This window comes from Aotus nancymaae, unplaced genomic scaffold, assembly GCF_030222135.1.
Source record: "Aotus nancymaae isolate 86718 unplaced genomic scaffold, 86718_ANA_hifiasm-v0.15.2.pri h1tg000010l, whole genome shotgun sequence".
Lineage (NCBI taxonomy): Eukaryota > Metazoa > Chordata > Mammalia > Primates > Aotidae > Aotus > Aotus nancymaae.
The window spans coordinates 26634996-26659085 of NW_026988421.1; the positions used below are offsets into that span (position 1 = coordinate 26634996).

Below are 24090 nucleotides of genomic sequence, written 5' to 3' on the forward strand. Positions count from 1 at the left end.
TGTATAGAAGGATCCAAAAATGTTAGCTGCAATAACTACTATTATTTAATCCTCACAACCCCATGATATATTATTATCTCTCTTTTTAAGGAGGATATAAATAAGCTTTCAGGGGTTAAAAGGCTTTCCCAGGTCATGTAGCTAGTAAGAGGCAAAAACAGAATTTAAATCCAGGTCTGTTTCCAAAGCCCTTTCTGTACCTTAACCATTTATGCCGGAGGTTGCAAAATTTTTTTGTGAAAAATCAGACATTGGCAATTACCTTGGGCAGTAGGACATAACTCTCACAAACTTAGTGTTCCAATAATGGAAGACTAGGCATAATCATTACCCATGAAGTGTTGGAGAATACACCACCTCAGACATGCCACTTTGACATAAGGATTACTTTGAGTGAAAGGTGCTTGAAAAATAGCAGATGCAAGAAGGGCATTCTAATCTTCCACCTTTTCTTCCTGAAACTAGGAGATAAAATCTTTCTGTGAAAGATGTCTTCTCTATCCCAGGAGAAAAGAAACATTCTTTGATAGGGAGTAATAGCAAAGAGAACTGTGTACAAACAGACCTTGTTAAATTAAATCTTCCTTAGCCTCTGCATATAACATATTTACTTTTCCACAATCGCCTCTCTTTGTCAACCTAACACAAAAGCATGTAGGTTCTGCCATTTCTTTATGACTTCAATTTCTTTTGAGGGCTCTCATGTCATATAAAACTTATATTAAATGTGTATGCTTTTCTCTTCTAATCTATCTTGTGTCAATTTAATTCTCAGGCACTGCAGGGACCCTAAGAGGGTAGAGGCAAAGCTTAACCTCCCCTAGGCCCTTTCCAGTCTCCCCATATTTCTATCAATTTGGTCATTTTTCCTTGTTCTTAGTACTTTAACTTTCTCGTTTTCTTTCTTTGGTTGAACAGCTTCTCACCACCATTTATTACAAAGGAAAGGTTTCCAAATATGTAGTAGATACTAGGATCACTTTTTTAACATCAGGAATCATATCTTAAAATGCTAATTAGGTTGCTTTTATAAAACATTTCAATATCATCTATCTTACCATCACTTTAGCAAAACTGCACTTATTACATTAAAAAAAGATACTAAATTTTTAAAGCTAATGATAAATGTTTCAATAAATAAATGTCTAAATCTCACTTCTAAGAATTTATCAGGAGATAATTCTTAATAAAATAATTTATAATAAAACTCATGTATATACAAAAATATTCATCAAAGCATCATTTGTAATAGAGAAAAAGTGAATCAGCCTAAATGTCCATTAACAGTAACCTGCTTAAATCATGCAGTACAGTTCTACAATGGAAAATTATGCAGCCACTAAAATTAGTTAACTGATGTCCTAGAGACTTTAAAGACGTGCCTTTTATACTTGTGAATGGGCTGGCATGAAGGAAGAAAAATAACTCACACTAGATAATCTCTAAAATTCCTCACAGTAACAAATTCTGTCATATATTGATTAAACCAACAATGGTATCATCTGGTTTAATATAAGTAATAAAATTTCCATTAGAAAGAACAAATCAAATTATTGCTTGAAAATAACATGATTACTCATCAGGATCTGGTTCTAAAGAACTCTAAAAAAACAAAACTGAAACATTTTATAAGTGTATGACACTATTCTCTACACTAATATAACTGGGACATAAAGTATTAAAAATAAAAGAGCTTATCTACCTAATATCCAAAGGCATTAAAAACTCTTCACATAAAGGCTTAATGAAATAACTAAACCAGGAGTCTGCAACCACGGGGCCACAAACCAGTACCAGTCCACGGCCTGTTAGGAACCAGGCTGCATAGCAGGAGATGAGAAGCAGGCAAGTGAGCAAAGCTTTATTTGTATTTATAGCCACTCTCCATTGCTCACATTACCACCTGAGCTCTGCCTCCTGTTAGATCAGCAGCAGCATTAGCTTCTCATAGGAGCACGAACCCTATTGTGAATTACAAACCCTATCGTGAACTGCGTATGCAAGGGATGTAGGTTGTGTGCTCCTTATGAGAATCTAACGCCTGATGATCTGTCACTGTCTCCCATCACCCCGAGACGGGACCATCTAGCTGCAGGAAAACAAGCTCACGGCTCCCAATGATTCTATATTATGGTGAGTTGTATACTTATTTCATATTACAATGTAATAATGATAGAAATAAAAGTGTTCAATAAACATAATGTGCTTGAATCATCCCAAAAACATCCCCCCATCCAGTCTGTGGAAAAGTTGTCTTTCATGAAATCAGCCCCTAGTGCCAGAGAGGATGGGGAACACTGAACTAAATGATATTAAAAACAAGAATGGAATAACAAATAACCAATCTTAATTTAAAAATATAACTTCTGTTGATAAAAAGATTTCAAGTATCAGTCATGATCACCTAAAATCACTGTTTTTATTTTCATGAATCATCAATAGAGCTTGGCCACATTACATGAACAAATGAGGGCTGCTGAGAAACATAAGTTGTCTGAATGTTCCATACTGATTTAATATTCTAAAAAAATTACACCCTCTTATATCAGTCTTGTTTTATCAGAAGGTATTCCCTGGGTAGTGAGTACAGGAATAATTTTTAAGTCTTCATTTATTTCTATATTTCTACATTTTCTAACACTACATAATATTTTACAGTGAAGAATATCTTTTAGTAAAATTTTCAGCTGAAAATTGAAAGACCAGCACAGAAAATAGAGATGATTTCAGTCCCACAGAGGTGTTAGCCCATCAAAGGCAAAAAAAAAAAAAAAAAAAAAAAAGATAAATATGAAAGGAATCAAAAAAACAAAGAATAAAAAAAGAAAAAAATTAATCATTGGGATTGTTTCTATCAATGAGGATGATTTCATCTCAAGGCTGAGGTACTCTTTCCCAACCAAAATAAGAAGAGCATAATTGTCCAGTGCATAACATTTACAAATTATTATATGCAATAATATTATATGTTAATATGCAATATTATTAATTATAATAATATAATAACCATCAAATGTAAAAACTAACTCAAATCACTGTTGATGAACATCCACTACAAGGCACTGGTCCGAGCTTCGGAAAACACAAAGACAAAAAACAACCCAGTGAAATGTGCTCTAGAAAAGAAACGCAATACAGCCGTCCGCTCTATCCCCAGGGAATACATCCCAAGACCCCCGGTGGATGCCTGAAACCTTGGATAGTACTAAACCCTATGTATACTATGTTTTTTCCTCACATACATACCTATGATAAAGTTTAATTTATAAGTTAGCCAGACTAAGAGATTAACAACAGTAACTAACAATAAAATAGAACAATTGTAATAAGATACTATGATAAAAATTATGTGAATGTGGTCTCTCAGTACATCTTACTGTACTGTACTCACATATTTTCAGACTGTGAGTAAATAAAACTGTGGAAGGTAAAACCTCAAATAAGGGGGAAGTATTGCATAAAAAAATAGTAAAAATCTTTTTTGACCGAAGGAATTGATCTCCTGAAATCCATTCATTCTTCCAACAAATATTTACTGAGTGCCTTCTATACATTAGGTCACTGTTCTAGATGCTGACAATATACAAAATATGCAAAATCTCTCTGTGCTGGTGGTACTTATTATAATTTCGGGGAGTGGTCAGTCAACAAATAAATAAATTAGCATATCAGCAATTCTTACTGTGGGGAAAAGTAAACCAATAAGAAAGACAAGGAGGCTGGGCGTGGTGGCTCATGCCTCGAATCCCAGCACTTTGGAAGGCCGAGGTGGGCAGATCACTTGGGCCCAGGAGTTCAAGACCAGCATGGCAAAATGGCAAAATACCGTCTCTACCAAAAAACATAAAAATTACAACGCCTGTAATCCCAGTTACTCAGGAGGCTCAGGCACAAGAATCACTCGAACCCAGGTGGGAGAAGTTGCAATGAGCCAAGACTGTACCACTGCACTCCTGCATGGATGCCAGAGTAAGACCCCATCTCAAATAAAAAAAAAAAAAAGATGAAGAAATGGAAGGATATGGGAGCACACAGGTAAGAGTTTACAACTTAACTGGTGCTAGCACGAACGCCCTGCAGCGCCTTGTGGAGCAGCTCAAGCTGGAGGCCGCTGTGGAGAGAATCAAAGTCTCTCAGGCAGCTGCAGAGCTTCAGCAGTACTGTATGCAGAACGCCTGCAAGGATGCCCTGCTGGTGGGTGTTCCAGCTGGAAGTAACCCCTTTCCGTGAGCCCAGATCCTGTGCTTTACTCTGAAGACTCTAGGAGAGAAGTTCGCTGAGGAGTGCCTTCAAGCACAAAGTGATGAATGACTGCCTTCAAGTCTCAAGAAAACACTTTTCCCTAGCCAAGTGACTTTGAGATATTTCAGCCCTTTCCTGGGGCCTGGTCTTATAGCCAAAATCATAGAAATTCATGAGTTTCTCCTCAAGTAAGGAAACTGGGTGAAAGAACAGAGTTTTAAATAGTGATAGCCTGATTTTCTGTGGAAATACTTTTATACATAAGACAAAAACCTTACCACCAAATATACCAAAACGCGCCTCCTTCGTGAGTTGCTAATGTTTCTGTACCTGGAATATCATGTATGTTTTATTTACTGGATGTTTACATTTTAGGAAGGAAAATATTTTTGTTTATTTAAAAAATTGAATACTTGTAATTTGTTCCTGGTAGATTTTTATACCATAAAAAAATTGTTCTCTTCTCATGAATTTACAATTCCTAAATGAAGACAAAGAGTAAATTGCGGGAGGGGGAAAGAATAGGTTTTACTAATCGACTGATGTCTTGATTTTTCTAAATGGGAAGATCGTTTTATTTTTAACACTAAATATGGCAGCAGTTTCTTAGCAGACTTGTTTGGAAAAGTTAATGTTGTGATGTGCATTAGGCTGTCCCATTGTGTATATAAATGAAGCAGATTTGATCTTTGTATTCTCAAGGTCCTCTGCTTTGTAGTTGTGGCTGTACTTAAAGAAATAGAGGATTTCATATATTTAAAAATGTTTAAAGTGTGACCCACAGAACATTGTAAATGGTTAAAAACTAACATGAAAATATTACAACCTAAAAGAATTCTTAATGTCACAAGTGTTTTACTTTGATGATGTGCCTTTAATTTGGGACACTTTTTTTTTTTTAGAAGAATACATTATTTGTGTTTGTAACAGTCTTTGAAGAGCTTGGAAATAAAATTTCTGTTTAATTAAAAAAAAAGAGTTTATAACTTAAATAGGGTAGTTAAGTTAGGTCTAACTGAGGTGACATTTGAGCATATTAATATCAATAAAATTCAATCATTATTTTAATGTTTTTAGCTACATAAATTAGAAATTTTAGTATTTTGCAAAGAAATTTGCAAGAAAAATCTCAAATTACTTCAAGTATGTTATTCTATATAGTAGTATCCATCATGCTTTTAGAAGAGGCACTGTTCTCTGCACTTTACATTTAGTAACTTATTTAATCCTTGTATCAGGGTCCAGACAGGAGGAAAATCACATTGATTATTTTAATAAAGAAAATTTAATAAAAACAATTACTAACTCTGTTGCTAACTGAAAAAATAATACAAAGGACATGGAGGTAACAACTACAGGCAAAAGTTACCACCCCTAGGACTATGAGAACAAAAGGAAAAGACTGGAATTATTAAAACTCAGAAGGTTGGAGGAAGCGTTCCACAGGGAACTCAGACGGACCCCTGAGGAGACAGTGATGCTCTGCTGGTGCTGTTGTGTCTGAACTGGAAGAGGGGTCCTGTAAGACTGGGACCCAAACTTTTGAGGAACAGGGTACCAGCCAACTGGCGCTGGTGTTATGAAGGGTTATGATGAGGCTAGTTCTGTGAGAGTTGGAAAAACTACAAACTGTATTAAACAGCTGCTACAGAAAGAAACTGCTGATGCTGAAGCAAAATAACTTCTACAAGGCTGATGGTCAAAGTAATAAGAAAGCAGACAGGAAGCTCACGGGAAACAAGACAAAGGTGTAAGTTATTTCTTACTCCTTCTTGCAGCCTCTCTCTAGTGCTCTATACTTTTGAAACAGAAATGAGCTGCTAGCAAGGAAGAAATGGGATCTGCAGTCTTCGAACCAGCATCACAAAGCAGAATATAGAAGGGCGTATTTGGAACTGAGATTAAGAACTGGCACAATTCTTCTAAAACCTATGAACAACACAGATGGGAGAGCTAAGGCACAGACTAGTAGTAAACGTTTGGGTAATAAATATCCAAAGTTCCAACGAGCTGTTAAGTGAAGAGAGGGAAACAGCACTGGGAAGCACATACTTTTAGACTGCTGATACTGTTGTTACCTGTTTTAAATTACATGCAAATTATGGTGATCTTTTCAGTCCTACTAAGATTTTGGTAGGAACAAGTACCAATATTAAAAGAGAGTAAAATTACTCATCATCACTTAGCAAAGATAAAAAGTTAATTCTCACTATTTGCAGTAGTTATGTTCTATAAAGTCACTGCATGCACTGAATTAGCGACTACTGAACCACTGCTCATAGGGAAAACCATGCACATACACATACCCCTCACACAGATTATTATAATCTTAAATCCTGAAAACAATTCATCCTGGGAGATTCTCCTTTATTTTACAAAAGAGAAATGAGATTTTTAAGTGTTAAGTGACTTGCAGAAAGCCATTCCAAAAACAGATCTCAGACTCAGGATTCAAACCCTGTCCAACTGGCCCCCCAGCCGGACCTTCTTGCACTACACTACACTGCCTCTGCTGTCTCCATCCTCTGGTCATCTCTTCATGAGAGCTGAAATAGCAAGGCAGTGTCACCTTGTTCAAATTTAGCTGAGAATGTGCTTGTCAGAGGATTCAAATTTTTTGCAGCTTTGTGCATACACGCAAATAACTGAATAAGTGTTGCAAGTATAGACTTTAGGACTACAAGTAAACTTTAACAAGTAGACAAATTCACAAATACAAAATCTGCAAACAATAAGGATCAACTATACATATTCTTTCCACAATTTCTGTAAAGTATTACAGAAATCCAAAGGATTGTGTTATTTTCTGAATTCTACAAAAGGGAAAGATATATACTTTATATTTTCCTTATATTTTCTTTACATTCCCAAACTCTTTTATTTATATTGTTCTGGTTATTTATTCAAAATTTAGTCATTGGTCAGTCAAAATATATCACGAAAATGATGTCAGTAATAAGTTAAATTTGGCTAAGTCTGCAGTTTTCAAAATGTTTTACCAATTCTCAGATCACACAGGTTTCCCGCCTATTTCAAGAACTTATTGACTCTGAGCAGCATGAATATGCAGAAAGAAACACAACTGTGTAATAAAGAAGCTGAGGAAATGTGCATAGATTGAATAGCTGGAAAAGATGGAAAAAAGAATACAAAAAGACATTTTAAAAATATATTTTAAAATAGGACAAAAAAATGTAGCACTTCTGGAAATTAATTCAAGAAAAATAAAGGTTTTAAATAGTAAGGAAAATAATCTCATTTACAATAGCATCAGAAAGAATAAAACACTTGGGAATTAACCAAGGTGGTAAAAGACTTGTACAATGAAAACTAAAAAACAATGCAGAAAGAAATTCAAGACATAAATGAAAACACATCCCATGTTCATGTATTGGAGGCTTAATATTGTTAAAATGTCAATACTACCCAAAGCAATCTACAGATTCAATATCAATCAAAATCTCAATGCCATTTTTTACAGTAATAGAAAAACCTATCCTAAAATTCACATGGAATCTCAATGGAACTGGAATAGCTAAAATAATCTTGAAAAAGAACAAAGCTTGAAGACTCACACTTCCTGACTTCAAACTTACTATGAAGCTACAGTAATCAAAACAGTGCAGTCCTGAAATATAAACCAATGGAATAGAGACCAGAAAAAAAAACTGGCATATATATGGTCTAACGATTTTTGGCAAGGGTGCCAAGAGCAGTCAATGAGAAAAGGGCAGTCTTTTCAACAAATTGTGCTGAGAAATCTGAATATCCATATGTGAAGGAGTGAAGTTGGACCCTTATCTAATAACATACACAAAAATTAACTAAAAATGGACCAAAGAACAACTTAAATGTAAGACCTAAAACTATAAAACTCTCAGAAGACAGCATGAGGCAAAAGCTTCATGACACTGGATTTGACGATCAATTCTGAGACATGACACTAAAGCACAGGCATCAAAAGAAAACACAGACAAACTGGACTTGATGACAATTGTAAAATGCTGGACATTTATTAAAAGACAACATCAAGAAAGTAAAATGGCAACCTATAGAGTGACAGAAAATATTTACAAATCACGTATCTGGTGAGGATTAATATCCAGAATATACAGATAACTTCTAAAACACAACAACAAAACCAGAACTAGCTCAATTCAAAAACATAAGGAGTTGAACACATATTTCTCCAATGAAGATATACAAATGCCCAATAAGCACATGAAAAGATGCTCAGCATCACTAATATTAGAGAAATACAAGTAAAAACTATAATAACTACCACCTCACACCCACTAGGATGACTATTATTTAAAAAAGAAAGAAAAGAACAAGTGTAGGCAAGAATGTGGAGAAATTAGAACTCTTGTTTTGTGCACAAGTCTATGGAAATGTAGTACGGTACAGCTACAGAAAACAGTATGGCAGTTCACCCCCAAAATTAAAAGCAGATTCCCACATGATCCAGCAATTCCATTCCTGGGTATATACCCTAAAAAACTGAAAGCAGCGTCTCAAAGAGATATTTGTACACCCATGTTCATAGCTAAATACACAACAACTAAAACATGGAAGCAATTCAAGTGTCATCAAGAGATGAGTGGATAAGCAAAATGTGTATATACATACAATAAAATATTATTCAGCCTTAAAAGGAAGAAAATTCTAACATATGCTATGACATGGATGAACCTTAAGGACATTATGCTAAATGACCTACGTTAGTCACAAAATAATAAATACTGTAAGATTCCATTTATATGAGGTACTTAGAGTAGTCAAAATCATAGTATCAAAAAGTAAAAGGACAGTTGCTTAGGGCTGGAGGAAGGAAGAAATAGGAAGTTAGTGTTTAACAGGATAGAGTTTCATTTTAAAAGATGATAAGAGGCATGGAGCTGGATAGCAGTGATGGCTGCACATTACAAATATATTTAGTATCAATGAACTAGACATTTAAAAATCATAAAGATGGTGAATCTTCATAGGGTATAAAAAATAGTTGAGACAGTAACTTTATGTGTATTTTACCAAATAAAAAAATTAAAAAATAAATTTGCACAAATTTTGTAATTTCAAAGTAAGCATTAATAAATAATCATTTATTTTGCTCTAACAATTCTCCTAAAAATTTAACCTAAAAGAATATCATGGAAATATACTATGTGCATATGGGCATCCATTATACGATGGAAGCATTGCAAAAGCAGTAAAAAATAGGATGGTCTTTAAAGTAAATGGTGCTGGGACAACTGGTATCTACATAGAAAACATAAAATTTGACCCTTATACCTCACTGTATAAGTGAAAATCAACACCAGTTTAATCACAGATCTAATGTAGAAGGCAATACCATAAAACTTGACAAAGATAACGTAATAGGATATCTTCACCATCTTGAGTAGAGAAGAATTTCTTAAAACAAAAACATTAGCCATGTGGGAAAAGTTAATAAATTGGACTATATTAAAACTTATGTCTACACAAAAAAGAACATCATAAAGAGAGTGAAAAGACAAACCATAAAGCAAAAGAAAATAATGTACATCATATATAACTGACAAGAGATAAGTATTCAAAATATATAATGACCCCCTATAAATCAATGAGAAAAAGAAAGAGGACCAAAAGACTTTAACAAGCACTTCAGAGAACAAGAAATCCAAATGGCCAATAAACATATGAAAAGGAGCTCAACCTCATTAGTAATCGGGGATAGTATTACTTCACATCCATCAGGGCACAGACAAGAAAAAAGGGGCCAGAAAAAAAGTTCTATCAAGGTTAAAGATCCAAAATTAGATATGGTATGTTAGTTTCTTGGCCATTTTTAATAAAATTTTGGCAGAATACTCTGAAATAAATTATGTAATATTACTTTATCTTAAATGTTAATATGCCATAATACAGACCTTTAAAATTTTAAGAGACTTTATAAAGCTCATGCCATACAACATACCAAATGGAAATAAAACATATATGGTTTACAAGTAAAAATAAAATATCTTGCCTGGATACAGTGTCATGCCTTAATCCCAGCACTATGGGAGGCCAAGGAGGGAAGATCACTTGAGCCCAGAAGTTGGGGACCAGCCTGGCCAACATGGTGAAACCCCATCTCTACTAAAAAATACAAAAAATTAGCCGGGTGTGGTGGCACATGCCTATAATCCCAGCTACTCCAGAAGCTGAGGCACGAGAATCACTTGAACCTGGGAGTTGGGAGGTTGCAGTGAGCCAAGATCATGCCACTGCACTTCTGCCTGGGTGACAGAGAGAGACCATGTCTCAGAAAAAATTACAATTAAAATTTAAAAATAAAGTATCTTGATTTCCAGTATATTTCTTTTAAATTGAGATGCTAAAATGACAGCATACAAAGAGAAATTAAATTTATTAACTTTGCTCACACTTTCCAAGAAAGGAGGAAGGATAGAAGGAGGGATGATTCAAATACCTTCCCTTTCTAAAGAAAGCACTAAAATTAAGTAATATTTCAGCATTAATGTTTAGAAAGAAGTGTGAGCTGATAAACTGGTAAACTGGAAAAGTTGATCATCTTATAAATTAAAAGAACAACAACAAAATATTGTTTTTATATTCCATATGTACATTCAGTAGTTATATCCTTATACATAAAAAACAGGTAAGAAACACAGGGATAACATAATTGTGGGTCCTGAAATTTTTCTTCTCATTATCTTGAGATGAAATGATCACTTAAAAACTACTTTTGAAAATGATTTCTCTTCAAGAAAAAAAAATTATTCACTGAAATTTTGACTTGTTCCTTTCATTGAAATTTTTTCTGGAATTTCAAAACCATCTCAGTTCTCATTTTGGTACATAAAAGTGACAGATTTTTATAATAAAAAGGCAACATTTCATACAGTAACAGTAATAGCATCTTATATTCAAGCAGAAGTGTACCTTGGCATAGAGACACAACTGTGGCAAAATAAGAATTAACTGCTTCTGTCACTGAGCTGTGTTAAAGATCTATGTGAACTTAAACACAGATGTATAAAGAAGAAACATGGGAATATAGTAATATGTCACTTTATCTAGAAGTCTATGTCAGCACATAATAACATTCTGGTTGAAAACAGAAAACTAAGAAGGAAAGTTTAAAACTTTAAAATTGTGCCAGAAAATATACTGTAAAATAATTCACTAAATTGCTAACATTTTCAATGTCAAGTTATTTAAAATTGTTCAGGAAGGATTAATTGACATAATTTGATAAGTGAAAAAAACAAGGGTACAAATAATTGAAAGAAAAGAAAATCCTTAAGAAAATGAAAAAGAGAAACAGAAAATAAATGGATAAACAGATGAATGGATGGATAGACATGTGTAATAAAGTCAGCATAGCAAAATATGAACACCTGTAGAATCTAGGTAGGATATGTGTATGTTCACTATACAACTTTTTTTATGTATCAACTTTTTTATAGAATTGAAAAATTTCAATGAATGAATTCATTCAAATGATGAATCCTAAAAAACTACACTCAACCAGTGGTGCTCAACTTAAAGGTGATTTTGCCATCTGGGAGACATTTGGCAATGTCTGGAAGTATTTTAGGTTGTCACAAAGGCGTAGGGGTCAAGGATGCATCCTAGAGCGCATAGGACAGCCCTCCACAAAAAAGAATTATCCAGTCCAAAATGGCTGTAGTGCCAACATTGAGAAAACCTTGTGCTGAGTGCAAAAAGCCATACATATTAAGAATACATATTGTATGTTTCTATTTATTAAAAAATTCTAGAAAAGGCAAAACTCTAGAGCCACAAAGCAAGTAAGGGCTACCCTGGGCTCAGTGTGGGAATGGAGACTGACTGCAAAATAGGCACATGGGAACTTTTGGGGGATGACAGAAGGGTTCCAAAGCTGGATTGTAGTAATGGTTGCAAAACTATACCGGTTTACTAAAACTCACAAAATTATATACTTAAAATGAGTGGATTTTGTGATATATAAATTGTACCTCAAAATAGAGCTTCTTTTTTTTAATTGGGCAAATAACCAGGAATTCCTCCAAAAAAAGATACCCAAATATGGAATAAGCACATAAAAAGTACATAATGATTGACTTCATTAATCATCAGAAAAATGTAAGTAAAACCAGGCCGGGTGCGGTGGCTCATGCCTGTAATCCAAGAACTTTAGGAGGCCGAGGTGGGCAGATCATGAGGTCAAGAGATCGAGAGCATCCTGGCCAACATGGTGAAACCCCAACTCTACTGAAAATACAAAAATTAGCTGGGCGTGGTGGCGCACGCCTGTAGTCCCAGCTACTCGGGAGGCTGAGGCAGGAGAACTGCTTGAACCCGGGAGGTGGAGGTTGCAGTGAGCCGAGATCGCGCTACTGCACTCCAGCGTGGCGCCTGGCGACGGAGCAAGACTCTGTCTCAAATAAATAAATAAATAATAAAATAAAATAAAAAAATTAAAATGTAAATAAAACCATTCACACTCGACAGAATGACTAACATAAAACATTTTAAAGATAATATTAATAACAATACCAAGTGCTAGTGAAGACATAGAGCAACTGTGAAAACTCCCATACCCTACTGATGGTAGCGTAAATTGGTACAACCACTTTGTAAAACTGGTAGTATCTTCTAAAGCTGAAAATACATATAACCTATGACCTAGAAAATTCTTTCCCAGTATATATCCAAAATGACATATGTGCACCAAAATGCACAAGAATATTCATGCATCATTTTTTATTAATTAAAAAAATGTAAGGCTGGGCACAGTGACTCACACCTGTAATCTTAGCAATTTGGGAGGCCAAGGTGGGCAGATCATTTGAGCCTAAGAGTTCAAGACCAGCCTGGGCAATGGCAAAATCCTGTCTCTACAAAAAATACAAAAATCAGTTGGGTATGGTGGCAGGCACCTATAGTCCCAGCTACTTGGGAGGTTGGGGTGGGAGGATCACCTGAACCTGGAAGGTTGATCCCACCACTGCACTCCAGCCTGGGTGACAGAGGTGAGACTCTGTCTCAAGAAAAAAAAAAAATTAAAACAAACAAAGATGGCTTCTCCCTATGTTGCCCAGGCTAGTCTTGAATTCCTGGGCTTAAGCGACCCTCCCACCTTGGCATGCCAAAGTGCTGGGATTACAAGCATAAGCCCCTGCACCAGGCCATGAATTGTATTCTTAATATACAAAAAGTGAAAACAATCCAAATACTACAGAATGGATAAACTATAATACTTCATAAAATACCATACAGCAAAGAAAAAGATCAAATGACTACTACATTCAACGACATGAATGAAACTCACTCATATAATGTTTAGCAAAAGAAGCCCAACACGAAGGAATATATTAAATGATTACAGGATTAAAAGAATCATGTAAATGATTATATTTATATAAAGGCCAAAACACCAATAAGATTGCAGTAGTCTGAGTAAGACACAACAGCAGTTTTGACTAGTGAAATGACAGTGAAGAAAGCAAGATTTGAGAAATATTTAGTAGGTAGAATTAACAGTCCTTGGTTTTTAATTAGGTTTGGTGGGGAAGGCAGCAAAGGTGTTAAAAATGACCTCTAGGTCTCTGGCCTATGCAACTGGTAGATGGAAGTAGTAATTACTGCATGGGAACACAGAAGGAGCAAATTTGGGGCTGACATCAGAAGCTGAATTAGTTCGTGTTTTGGACTTAACAGTTTAAGGCATCTGTGAGACATCCAAGCACAAATCTCTAATATACAGTTGGATGTGTGGATCTGGAGTTCAAAAGGAAGGTCTTAGGGTAGAGATATAAATTGCATTTAGATGGTAATTGAAGCCATGGGAGAAGATGGGTTCTCTTAAGCAAAGGAAAAGGTAGCCTATACCCAAGCCCTGTGGAATTTCTACACCTTAAAGTCAGAAAGAGGAAGAGCCAGCAAAGGAGTCTGAGGAATAGACACAGAGGTGGAAGGAAAATCAAGAGCATGGTGACTTAAAAGCCAAAAAACGAGCTTTTTAAAGGAAAGAATGGTCAAGTATCTCAAGTGGTCCTGAGAGGTCAAGTAAGTGTCCACTGAACCTAGGGACATGAAGAATCTTAAAACCACAGCAAGAGCTATTATTGGGGAAAGTGTAGGTGGAGGTTGTCAAATAAATAATACAAGAAAATGTCACAGAACTGAAGGACATAAGTCTTTGAACTGAAAGGACTAATCAAGAGCCCAGCAAAACGAAAGAAGAAGACAAAAAGAACTACAGCACCATGAACAGAGGATAAAAGAAAATCCTAAAAGCTATTAAGAGAAAAAGATGGCAAAGGATCCAGGAAACAAAATGGCATCAGACATGCAAGTGCAACTCTTGAAGCCAAAAGACAATGAATAGAAGAAAGTTTTAAAAACTATAACAAATTCTAAATCTTAAAAATTCTTTAAAAACATACTTTTGAACTAGAATTATATATATTAAGTTGTGACATTATTATAAAGACATATTCAGACAGGAAAATTCTTAAAAAATACATTTTCCATGGATCCTTCCTCAGAAGGCTACTAAAAGTTGTACACAACAAAAACAAGAAGGAAATTCTAACAGGAAAAACAAAGTATTTAAGACATCCTTGAAGTAGTTTGTGTTCCAAAAACTTCTAGGGAAAAAATTGTAACTCATTATTAAGATACTAAAAAAATATCTAAACAGAGTTAAAACATATGCATAGGTGAGAAGACTCAATATCAAAGAGAGGTTAATTTTTCCAAAACTAAATTATAAATTCGATAAAATCTCTCCAAAAAAACACAAGTTTTTTTGCGGAACTCAACCAAGCTAACTCGAAAATGTAAACAGAAGCCCTAAAGGCCAAGAATAATGCTAAACTATGTTGAAGAAGAAGCAGAGACTTACTTTAATGCTTTCCTCATTAAGATAGTGGGATACTGGTACAGGAATAGACAGATCAATGAAGAGAACAGAGACTGCAGAAACAGACACATGCTATATAACAGGGGACGGCAGAGCAGTGGGGAAATATTTTTTCTTCCCAGTGAATAGTTCTGGGATAATTGTGTATTCATAAGGGGGGAAAAAATGAAACTGTACCCCTACCTCATACTGTTTAAAAAATCTATTCTAGGTAGATTACAGACCCAATTGTTAAAGATAGACAAAATCATAAAGCTTTTAGAATATAGGAGATTATCTTCATTATCACAGGTTAGGAAAAAATGTCTTAAACATAACACAAAAAGCATCAACTGTAAAGGAAAAAAAGGACTAATTGGACCATGTTAAAGAATTATGTTCACAAAAAGGCACTATAATGAGAAGGATAAGACAAGTCACAGAATGACAATATATTTGTAATAACTATCACCAGCAAATGGTTAAAATTCAACACACACACGGCCGAGTGAGGTGACTTATGCCTGTAATCCCAGCACTTTGGGAAGCCGAGGCAGGCAGAACACAAGGTCAGGAGTTTCAGACCAGCCTGACCAACATGGTGAAACCCTGTCTCTACTAAAAATACAGAAATTAATGGGCATGGTGGCAGGAACCTGTAATCCCAGCTACTCAGGAGGCTGAGGCAGGAGAATCACTTGAACCTGGGAGGCGGGGGTTGTAGTGAGCTGAGATCACGCCACTGCACTCCAGCCTGGGCAACAGAGTGAGACGACATCTCAAAAAACAAACAAAAAATTCAAAACACATATACTGTATACACACACAAACATACACACACTCAACATATAAACAAAAAGGCATCAATAGAAAAATGAATAAGAGACCCGAACACAAAAGAAGAAATTCAAAGTACCAAAAACATATTAAAATAATTATTTTTTAGTAATCCATGAAAGGTGAATTAAACACACAATGAGAAATGTAACACATTATCAAGCTGTCAAAACTTTAAAATTCTGACAACACTAAATGCTAGCAAAGATGCAGGGCAAAGAAATTCTTAAACTGCTGGTGGGAATGTAAATTTGTATAATGAGTTTGGCATCATTTGGTAAAATTAAAGATACACTAACCTATAACCCAGCAATTCCATTCCTGGATTAACTCAGAGAAACTCATGCATATGTGCAATAGCATTTTGTGTAAGAGCCAAAAACTGGAAACAACCAATATATCAACTAATAGTACAATGGTAAATAATTGGTGATATCATCATACAATAGAATACAATGCTACCATGAAAACGAACTACAGCTCTATGTGATAAACATGAACCTCACAAACATAATACTGATTTTGAAAGAGGCAAGACACAAAAGAATATGCTCAATACAATTCCATTCATAAAAAGTTCAAGTACACACAAAACTAAATTTTTAACATTTAGGGATATAAACCGAGATAGTAAATGATTAAGAAAAGCAAGTAAATGAATAACTTAAAGATGGGATAGTGGTTTCTTTTAGGGAGAGAGAAGGTATTAGATACAGAAAGGAGGCAAAAGGGACTCTTGGATGTTGGCAGAATTCCTTGACCCTGATGGTTGTTAGTAAGAAGTCACTTTATTAACTGCTAAATGTGTATGTTTCTGTACTTTTTAATACAAAGATTATATATTTCACTATTTTTTAAAAGGCATACACCCGTCAGTTGTCACATAAAAATCCCTTTCATCCAGCACACAGCCAAGAGTCTAGTTTCAACTGGTTTAATAGATAAAATAGCTTTCTAGAAATGCAATTCAATCCATAATCTTATGTCATTCTTTTTTTCTGTTACAAACAAAAGAAATCCGGCTGAGCATGGTGGCTCACGCCTGTAATCCCAGCACTTTGGGAGGCCGAGGCAGGTGGATCACCTGAAGTCAGGAGTTCAAGACCACCCTGGCCAACATAGTGAAACCCCATCTCTACTAAAATCACAAAAAATTAGATGGGTGTGCCAGCGCATGCCTGTAGTCCCAGCTACTTGGGAGGCTGAGGCAGAGGTTGCAGTGAGCTGAGATTGCACCACTGCACTGCAGCCTGGATGACAGACTCCGTCTCAAAAAAAAAAAAAAAAAAAAAAAAAAAAAAAAAAAACCAAGAGAAATCCCAAGATAAAAAATTGTAAAGGATATTACATATCTTCATTTATATATAAAACACTACTATTTTTAAAAGAGAAATAAAGTAGTGAAGCTTTCCAGGCAAGGAAGTAACTGTTAAATGTGTACAGTGCTGGACTGAGTTGAAGAAATACAATAAGTATATGATTTATTTGAATAATGATTCAAATAAACTAAATACACAACACGATTACCTAGAGGTTACACATCCCAAATCTGAAAATCCAATCTGAAATGATCCAAAATCTGCAACTTTCTGAGTCCTAACATGACATGATGCTCAAAGGAAATGCTCACTAGAACATTTTCTTCAGATGTTCAATAACTAAGTATAATGCAAATATTCCAAAATCGAAAAAATTCCAAAATCCTAAACACTTCTGGTCCCAAGCATTTGGGAAATGGGATACTAAACCTCTATTTACAATACGATCTTTGCAAAAGTTACCAACTTACATAAGCAAATGATAGTTAGAATCAAGTTTACAGATAATTTTCTACTACATACCACTATGTACAACGTTAAGGTTTCATAGCTTTTCCCACCAAATATAAGGCAGTTTATAAATCCTCAATTTCTAGGGAATCTAGAAAAACAAAAACTTTTAGAAAAAGGCCATAAGAAGTCAGATAAGTTTTAATTTCAAATTTTATTTTTTTAAAAACTCATATCCTACTCCTTAGAAGCACAGAGTAGTGAAATGAAAAAAGAAAACAAGGCCGGGAGCAGTGGCTCATGCCTGTAATCCTAGTACTCAGGGAGGCTGAGGCAGGCAGACTGCCTGAGCTCTGGAGTTCAAGACCAATCCGTCTCTACTAAAATATAAAAAATTAGCCAGGCGTGGCAGCAGGCACCCACAGTCCCAATTACTTGGGAGGCTGAGGCAGGAGAGTCGCTTGAACCCAGGAGGAGGAAGTTGCAGTAAGCCAAGATCGTGCCACAACGGCACTCCAGCCTGGGCAACAGATCAAGACTCCATCTCCAAAAAAAAAAAAAAAAAAAGGACAAAAAAGAAAAAACAAAATAGTGCAAGCCCATGCTCTTCAAATATCATACTAAAATACAGACATCAAGATCACAGAAATTATCCTTGACACAATTTTATAGTGCTCAAATAATTACATGAAATAAGACTCCTGTTTTTCAGAAAATTTTCAATTAATGTCTCAGTACAGGAAGACAGATGACATTTTGCAGAAAGTGTCATGAAAGAATAAAACAGGGCTTTAGTATCTCCACACAATCTGCCCATGCCATCAGAAACCAAGAAAATGGTTTATTATCTTCTTGGTTCCTTTTCCTATCTCATCCCATATTTTGCATCTATGAGCTCTAAATGTAATAACAATAATTTCTACCATTTACTGAGCCCTTTCCATGTGCTTTATATTTATTATCTTCTTTAATCCTCACACTGAGGAGGTCTTATGGATGAGGAAAGTTAGGCACAGGACAAATAAGAAACTTGCTCAAGGTCACATGCTGCTATTGAGTGAGAGAGCTAAGTTATATTCCAACTCCAGAGCCAGTGCTCTTACTACTAAATTGTTTATATTCGCTAAAACACATTTACACCATGAAAACTACCCACAATCACCTACCATCTTCTAACTACAAGATTCTAGGTGCCTTGAGAATTTATTTTTGCCTTTCCAGGCTAATTCCATACTTAAAGAACTTTAATGGGTGAAAGAATCTAAACAAACTTAAGGAAATCTGTATTATGGCTAAGAAAACGGAGGTCCAGAGAAGTTAAGTGTTTCGTCCAGGATTAAAACACTGGTTTGTGATAGCCAGCACTGAAACACAACTCTTGATTCCCAGGAGTTATCTCCCCACTACACTAAAGTGTTGCATCTTATGTAGCTCTTGGTGAAGCCTATATTCTACCTTCTACACAAATAACGAAGTTTATTTTGCCAATTTTCACAGCATATGATAGCTTCCACGATGTAGATAAAATACATCCTTTATGTACATCGATGTAGATAAAATACATCCTTATGTAGATAAAATATATCCTTTTATTTCAACAAACAGACACATCACTATATGCTAAAGCAGTGGATGAACCCAAATATGTAATTTGGTCCTTAATTTTATTATAGAAACATAAACATACTAACAGTAATAAGTGTCGAGTGCTATAATAGCCATGTGAACGTGTTCTGAAAGCACACAGAAAGGAGTGCATATTTCAGCCTAGATAAAGAATGAGGACTGGGGTTTTGACAAGATGCATTTGAGACAGGGCAAAGGGCAGGGCAAAGGCACGCAAGTGTACTGGTGCTTAGAAATCAGTAAGCAAAATGCTCTGATTTCTACAAGTTAAAGTAAAAAACAATACTAAATACGGGGTCAGAAGACCTGAGTTCAAGTCTAGGCTGTGACTCATATGGCTGTGAACAATTTCAATATCTTCATCTGTGAAATGTGGATACTAATACTGACCTACCTACCTCACAAGATTTTTGTGGGGGCCAAATTATTTGAAAGTATTTAAAAACTGCAAAGTCCTGTATAAACCTAAGTTATTTTCTTATGTTTTCACTTCTAGGCAACCCTGTGGGTCCTTTCCGTAGATGCTATCTCATAAAAAACTCGCCCTTCAGGATGAAAATAATCCAATGACATCATTCATATGTTCCTTAGGAGGCAGTAAATAGTTAACATTAATGCCTTTAGGCTGAAACGCCAAGCCTCTTCCTATCGAAATAAATAGCTGCGTGTGTTTTTAATTTCTTAAGCGCTGATACTGACTTCCAGTCAATGCTTACTATAAATATATCTTTTAAAACATGAAGGTTTTCTTGTGGAAATTTTGTCAGAAATTCCATTCCATTTCATAGTATGCTGTCAAGAAACCAACTCACGAAGAGACTTCAAGTAGCAATCACTTGATCCCAACCAGTTATGTATTAGCTCTAGATACAACCAAATATATACCCTGGACCCTAAAAAGGGAACGGCTGGAGTACAAGCATGCACGCGAATGCAGTCAGTAGACAAATCCACTGAAAAGTGCAATGAGTTTCTCATTCTAAAATACTTGGAGGGCACAACCAGACCCCTCCTATAAATTAAAGAACACTCTCATTTCCTTTGAAGTTTGACAGAGCAGACTTTATAACCCTGTCTCCCTTTCCGATCGCCCTCTAAACTCCATCCAGGCCCCATTTTGTTCCACCGTAAACCCGACTTCTTAGCTACTCCTTGGATGATCAGCCAAGTAAAGTTGCATCGAACCCTAACAGTCAAAAGAAGGAGCAGGAGACAGGAAAGGGACGAGGGGAGCAGAAGTCCTCCCGCCACTCCAGGCCAGTGGCTGTTTTATCTTCGCAGTACAACTTCCCGTTTTCCCCCTCTTACCTTGTACACTTTCCCAAAGGCTCCGTCGCCCAATTCTCCTATAATCTCCCAAAAGTCTTCGGGGTTCAGGTCCCTCTTCACGTGTTCGTACTGCTTCTTCTTCTTCTCGCTCCCCAACTTGAAGATCTTACGGAAATTGAAGAAGGACATTTTTCCTCCCAACACAGACTTCCTTGCACTTAAGGACTAAAAACAATAAAAGGCAAAGTTTCTCCGCCCTGCTCTCCCTCGCGAGCCCGGCTGGCGGCGGCGGGCGCGGCGTTCCCCGGCTCCCGCAGCTCCGGCCGGGCGGTCCCGGGAGAAGGAGGGGCGGCGACCCGGGCTCCGGCCCGCGGTGGGGGTGCTGCGCGAGCGGCCCCTCCGCCGAACCCGGCCCGCGGGCCGCGCGGTGGGCGTCTCGCCCCCGGCCCACCCTCCGGGAGCGGCACCTGCCCGCAAGCTCGCTCCCACCCGGCCTGGTCCGACGAGTCCGAGCGGTCAGGACGCCGGCGGCGTTGGCGGCGGCTTAGGCCCGTGTCACGGCGAGTCTCCAGGGGCGGCGGCCACTCCGGGAGAGAGAAGCGGCCAGTGGCCTTGGAGGCGGGGAGTCGAGAAGCCGAGCCCTCCTGCCTCGGACCGCAACCCTGGGGTCTCCTCCGCCGTCGTCCGCTCCCGCCGCGCAAGGCCCGCGCGTCCCCTCGGGTCTGGGGCGCCGCCGCTGCCTCCGCCGCCTGACTCCCTCCCTAGCCTACACAGCCTCGGCCTGGAGCGCGCGCCGACGCCGACTCCCTAGCGCGCCCGCGCGCTCCCCCGGCTGCGCGCCCGCCCGGTCACGCGCCCTGCTCACCGCGCGCTCGCGTGGGGGCGTCCCCTATGGCCCCGCGCACGCGCATTGGGTCCCGCAGACTGGCTGTCCCCGAAGGTTCGTGTACGCGGAGCGCGGGAAGGAGGGTGTGGTAGACGCTAATGCTCTTTGATCCCTGACGATTGTTTCCCATTGGCCCTCCAAGCCCCAAATCCTGTCAGTCCACGGCCTTGGTGGAGCGGCCCCGTGGGCACGACCTTGTTGACTGTGCTATGGGATGTTGCCTCCATTCTGGATCTGGGGAAAACTGTAGAGTGAAAGACGAACCTGTTAGGTTTGGGACCTGAAAGAGGACTTTTTCGCTCTCAGACAGGCCCCAGGTACAATGAAAGGAGAGAGAGTTTGTGTGGTGGTAGTGAGCTTGGGCTTTGGAGAGAGAGATCTGTGACCTTGGGCAGGTAACCTCTCCGAGCCGCCGTTTACTCATTGTGAAATGAAGATCCTAATAATCCCAACCAGAAGGTTGTGAATGAGGCAATGGATGGAAGCCCTTTGCGCGACCCCTGAACCCGAAAACGCTCTATCTTAGTTCTTACTCTCATTGTTTTAAGTGTGCAGGCAAGATAGACACAGATACATAAAAACTGTTTTCAGCCCACTACTCAAGTGATGACTGTGACACTCCCTTGGGGGTAAAACTTACTTCTCCTGGCCACCTCCACACCTGTAAACCTGCTGTCACTCTTGATGACTCCACCTCAACTAAGGCTCTCACTTCCTGGTTTGCCTCCAACCCCCTTGGACAGCAGTGCCTGGTGGGGCAGTGTGGGCGTTCGCTGGAATCTGTCAGGTGGTGACCTACCTTCTCCTCCACCGGACGGGAGCACTTTCAGGCCAGTGGTTTGTTGTTCATCACGATATTCAAGTACCTGGCAACATTCCTGCCATATAATAGGAAGGCAGATTTGGTGAATGAATGAATGGATAGATGAATGAATGAATAAATGGAGGTATCTAGAGCAGAGACAATGTATATATATTGCTATTTATATAATGTCCGTCTCCCCAGTCATTTTGCCCTCCAGTCCCAAAATGGCATAGCAAAACCCCCCTTCCAGTAAGACACTTAAGATGATTCAATTCCTTGAGTTCCCTCTATTTTTTAAAGTGTTATTGTAACATATTGATAAACAATAAGCTATACATATTTGAAGTGTGCACTTTTATATGTTTGACAAATGTATAGACCTGTGAAAACAATACTATAATTATTTTTAATTATCATTTATGGAGAAAATGAAATGCTTAAAAAATAAAAGTACCATAATTCTACTATCCAGATAGAACCATTGATAAGATCTTATGTTTCAAAATAGGATTTTTTTGACTGTGCATTAACTTTTTTCAACATGGTTGAGGTTGTACTATGTAAAAAGGTTTGCATCCTGCACTTCTCATATTTCAGTACAATTAATAATTGTTCTCTTCCATTATGAGATATTTAGGTTATTTATAATTTCTCTGCTTTCAATAAAATATGGATAAATATCTTAGTACACAAATGTTTTTTCACATTTGATTATTTCCTTAGGATAAATTATCAGAAATAGATTTTGGTCCATGGGTATATGTCTATTTCCTTATTTTGTTCTTTTCAAAATAGAAAAAACTTTACTGTTTTCTCAAATTTAAAAATGTTATATTCTTGACTGAGTGTGGTAGCTCACACCTATAATCCCAGGCTAAGACGGGAGGATTGCTTGAGCCCAGGAGTTTGAGACCAGACTGGGCAACATGATGAGATCACATCTTTACAAAAAATTAAAAACAAAAAAATTAGCTAGGCATAGTGGCACTCACCTGTGGTCTCAGCTACTAGGGAGGCTGAGGCAGGAGGATCACTTGGGCCCAGGAGGATGAGGCTGCAGTGAACCATGTTTGTGCCACTGCACTCCAGCCTGGGCAATGGAATGAGACCTTGTCTTAAAGATAAAATAAAATTAAAATTAAAAAATAGTATTTTTTTGGTAAGTAATTCAAATAATACAGAAATGATAAATCAGGAAGCTGTCTATAATTCTGTCCTCCTCCGTTCCCCCCACTCATATTTACCCTCGATCTAACCACTGTTAAAAGTTAAGCCTGTGATGATGGATATGTTTATGTAATAGACAGTGGTGACATACACTTATCATGCAACTCATTTAGTTATATACATTAAATATGAACAGCTTTTTGTATGTCAATCATACTTCAATAAGTGGTTTTCAAAAAGTCACTGGCAAAGCAAAGATAAAGTTCAGACACCACATAGAAATAGGCTGGGTGACAGGAGGCGGAGGTTGCTGTGAGCCGAGATCGCGCCATTGCACTCCAGCATGGGTAACAAGAGCGAAACTCCATCTCCAAAAAAAAAAAAAAAGAAAGAAATAGGCTGGGTGCTGTGGCTCAGCCCTGTAATCCCAGAATTTGGGGAGGCTAAGGTGGGTGGATCACCTGAGGTCAGGAGTTCGAAATCAGCCTGGCCAACATGGCAAAACCCAACTCTACCAAAAATACAAAAGTTAGCCAGGCATGGTGGCATGCGCTTATAATCCCAGCTACTTGGGAGGCTGAGGCAGGAGAATCGCTTGAACTTGGGA

The 24090-nt window shown here is 37.5% G+C and overlaps 1 protein-coding gene and 1 pseudogene across 3 annotated transcripts in view; one reads left to right on the forward strand and one right to left on the reverse strand.

Annotated features, from left to right (window-relative positions):
- The window catches only part of SLK (STE20 like kinase), a 62283-nt gene extending 40851 nt beyond the window's left edge, over positions 1-21432 (reverse strand). For 2 of the 3 annotated variants that reach the window (XM_012439542.2, XM_012439541.2), the window contains exon 1: positions 20665-21432. In XM_012439542.2, coding sequence (XP_012294965.1) covers positions 20665-20814 — 150 coding nt within the window. In that variant the 5' untranslated portion in view covers positions 20815-21432. The remainder of the gene's footprint in view (positions 1-20664) is intronic. The other variant, XM_064373908.1, reaches the window with a different exon arrangement.
- On the forward strand, positions 4012-4383 carry LOC110568729 (guanine nucleotide-binding protein G(I)/G(S)/G(O) subunit gamma-10-like; annotated as a pseudogene).
- Positions 21433-24090: the final 2658 nt, after the last annotated feature.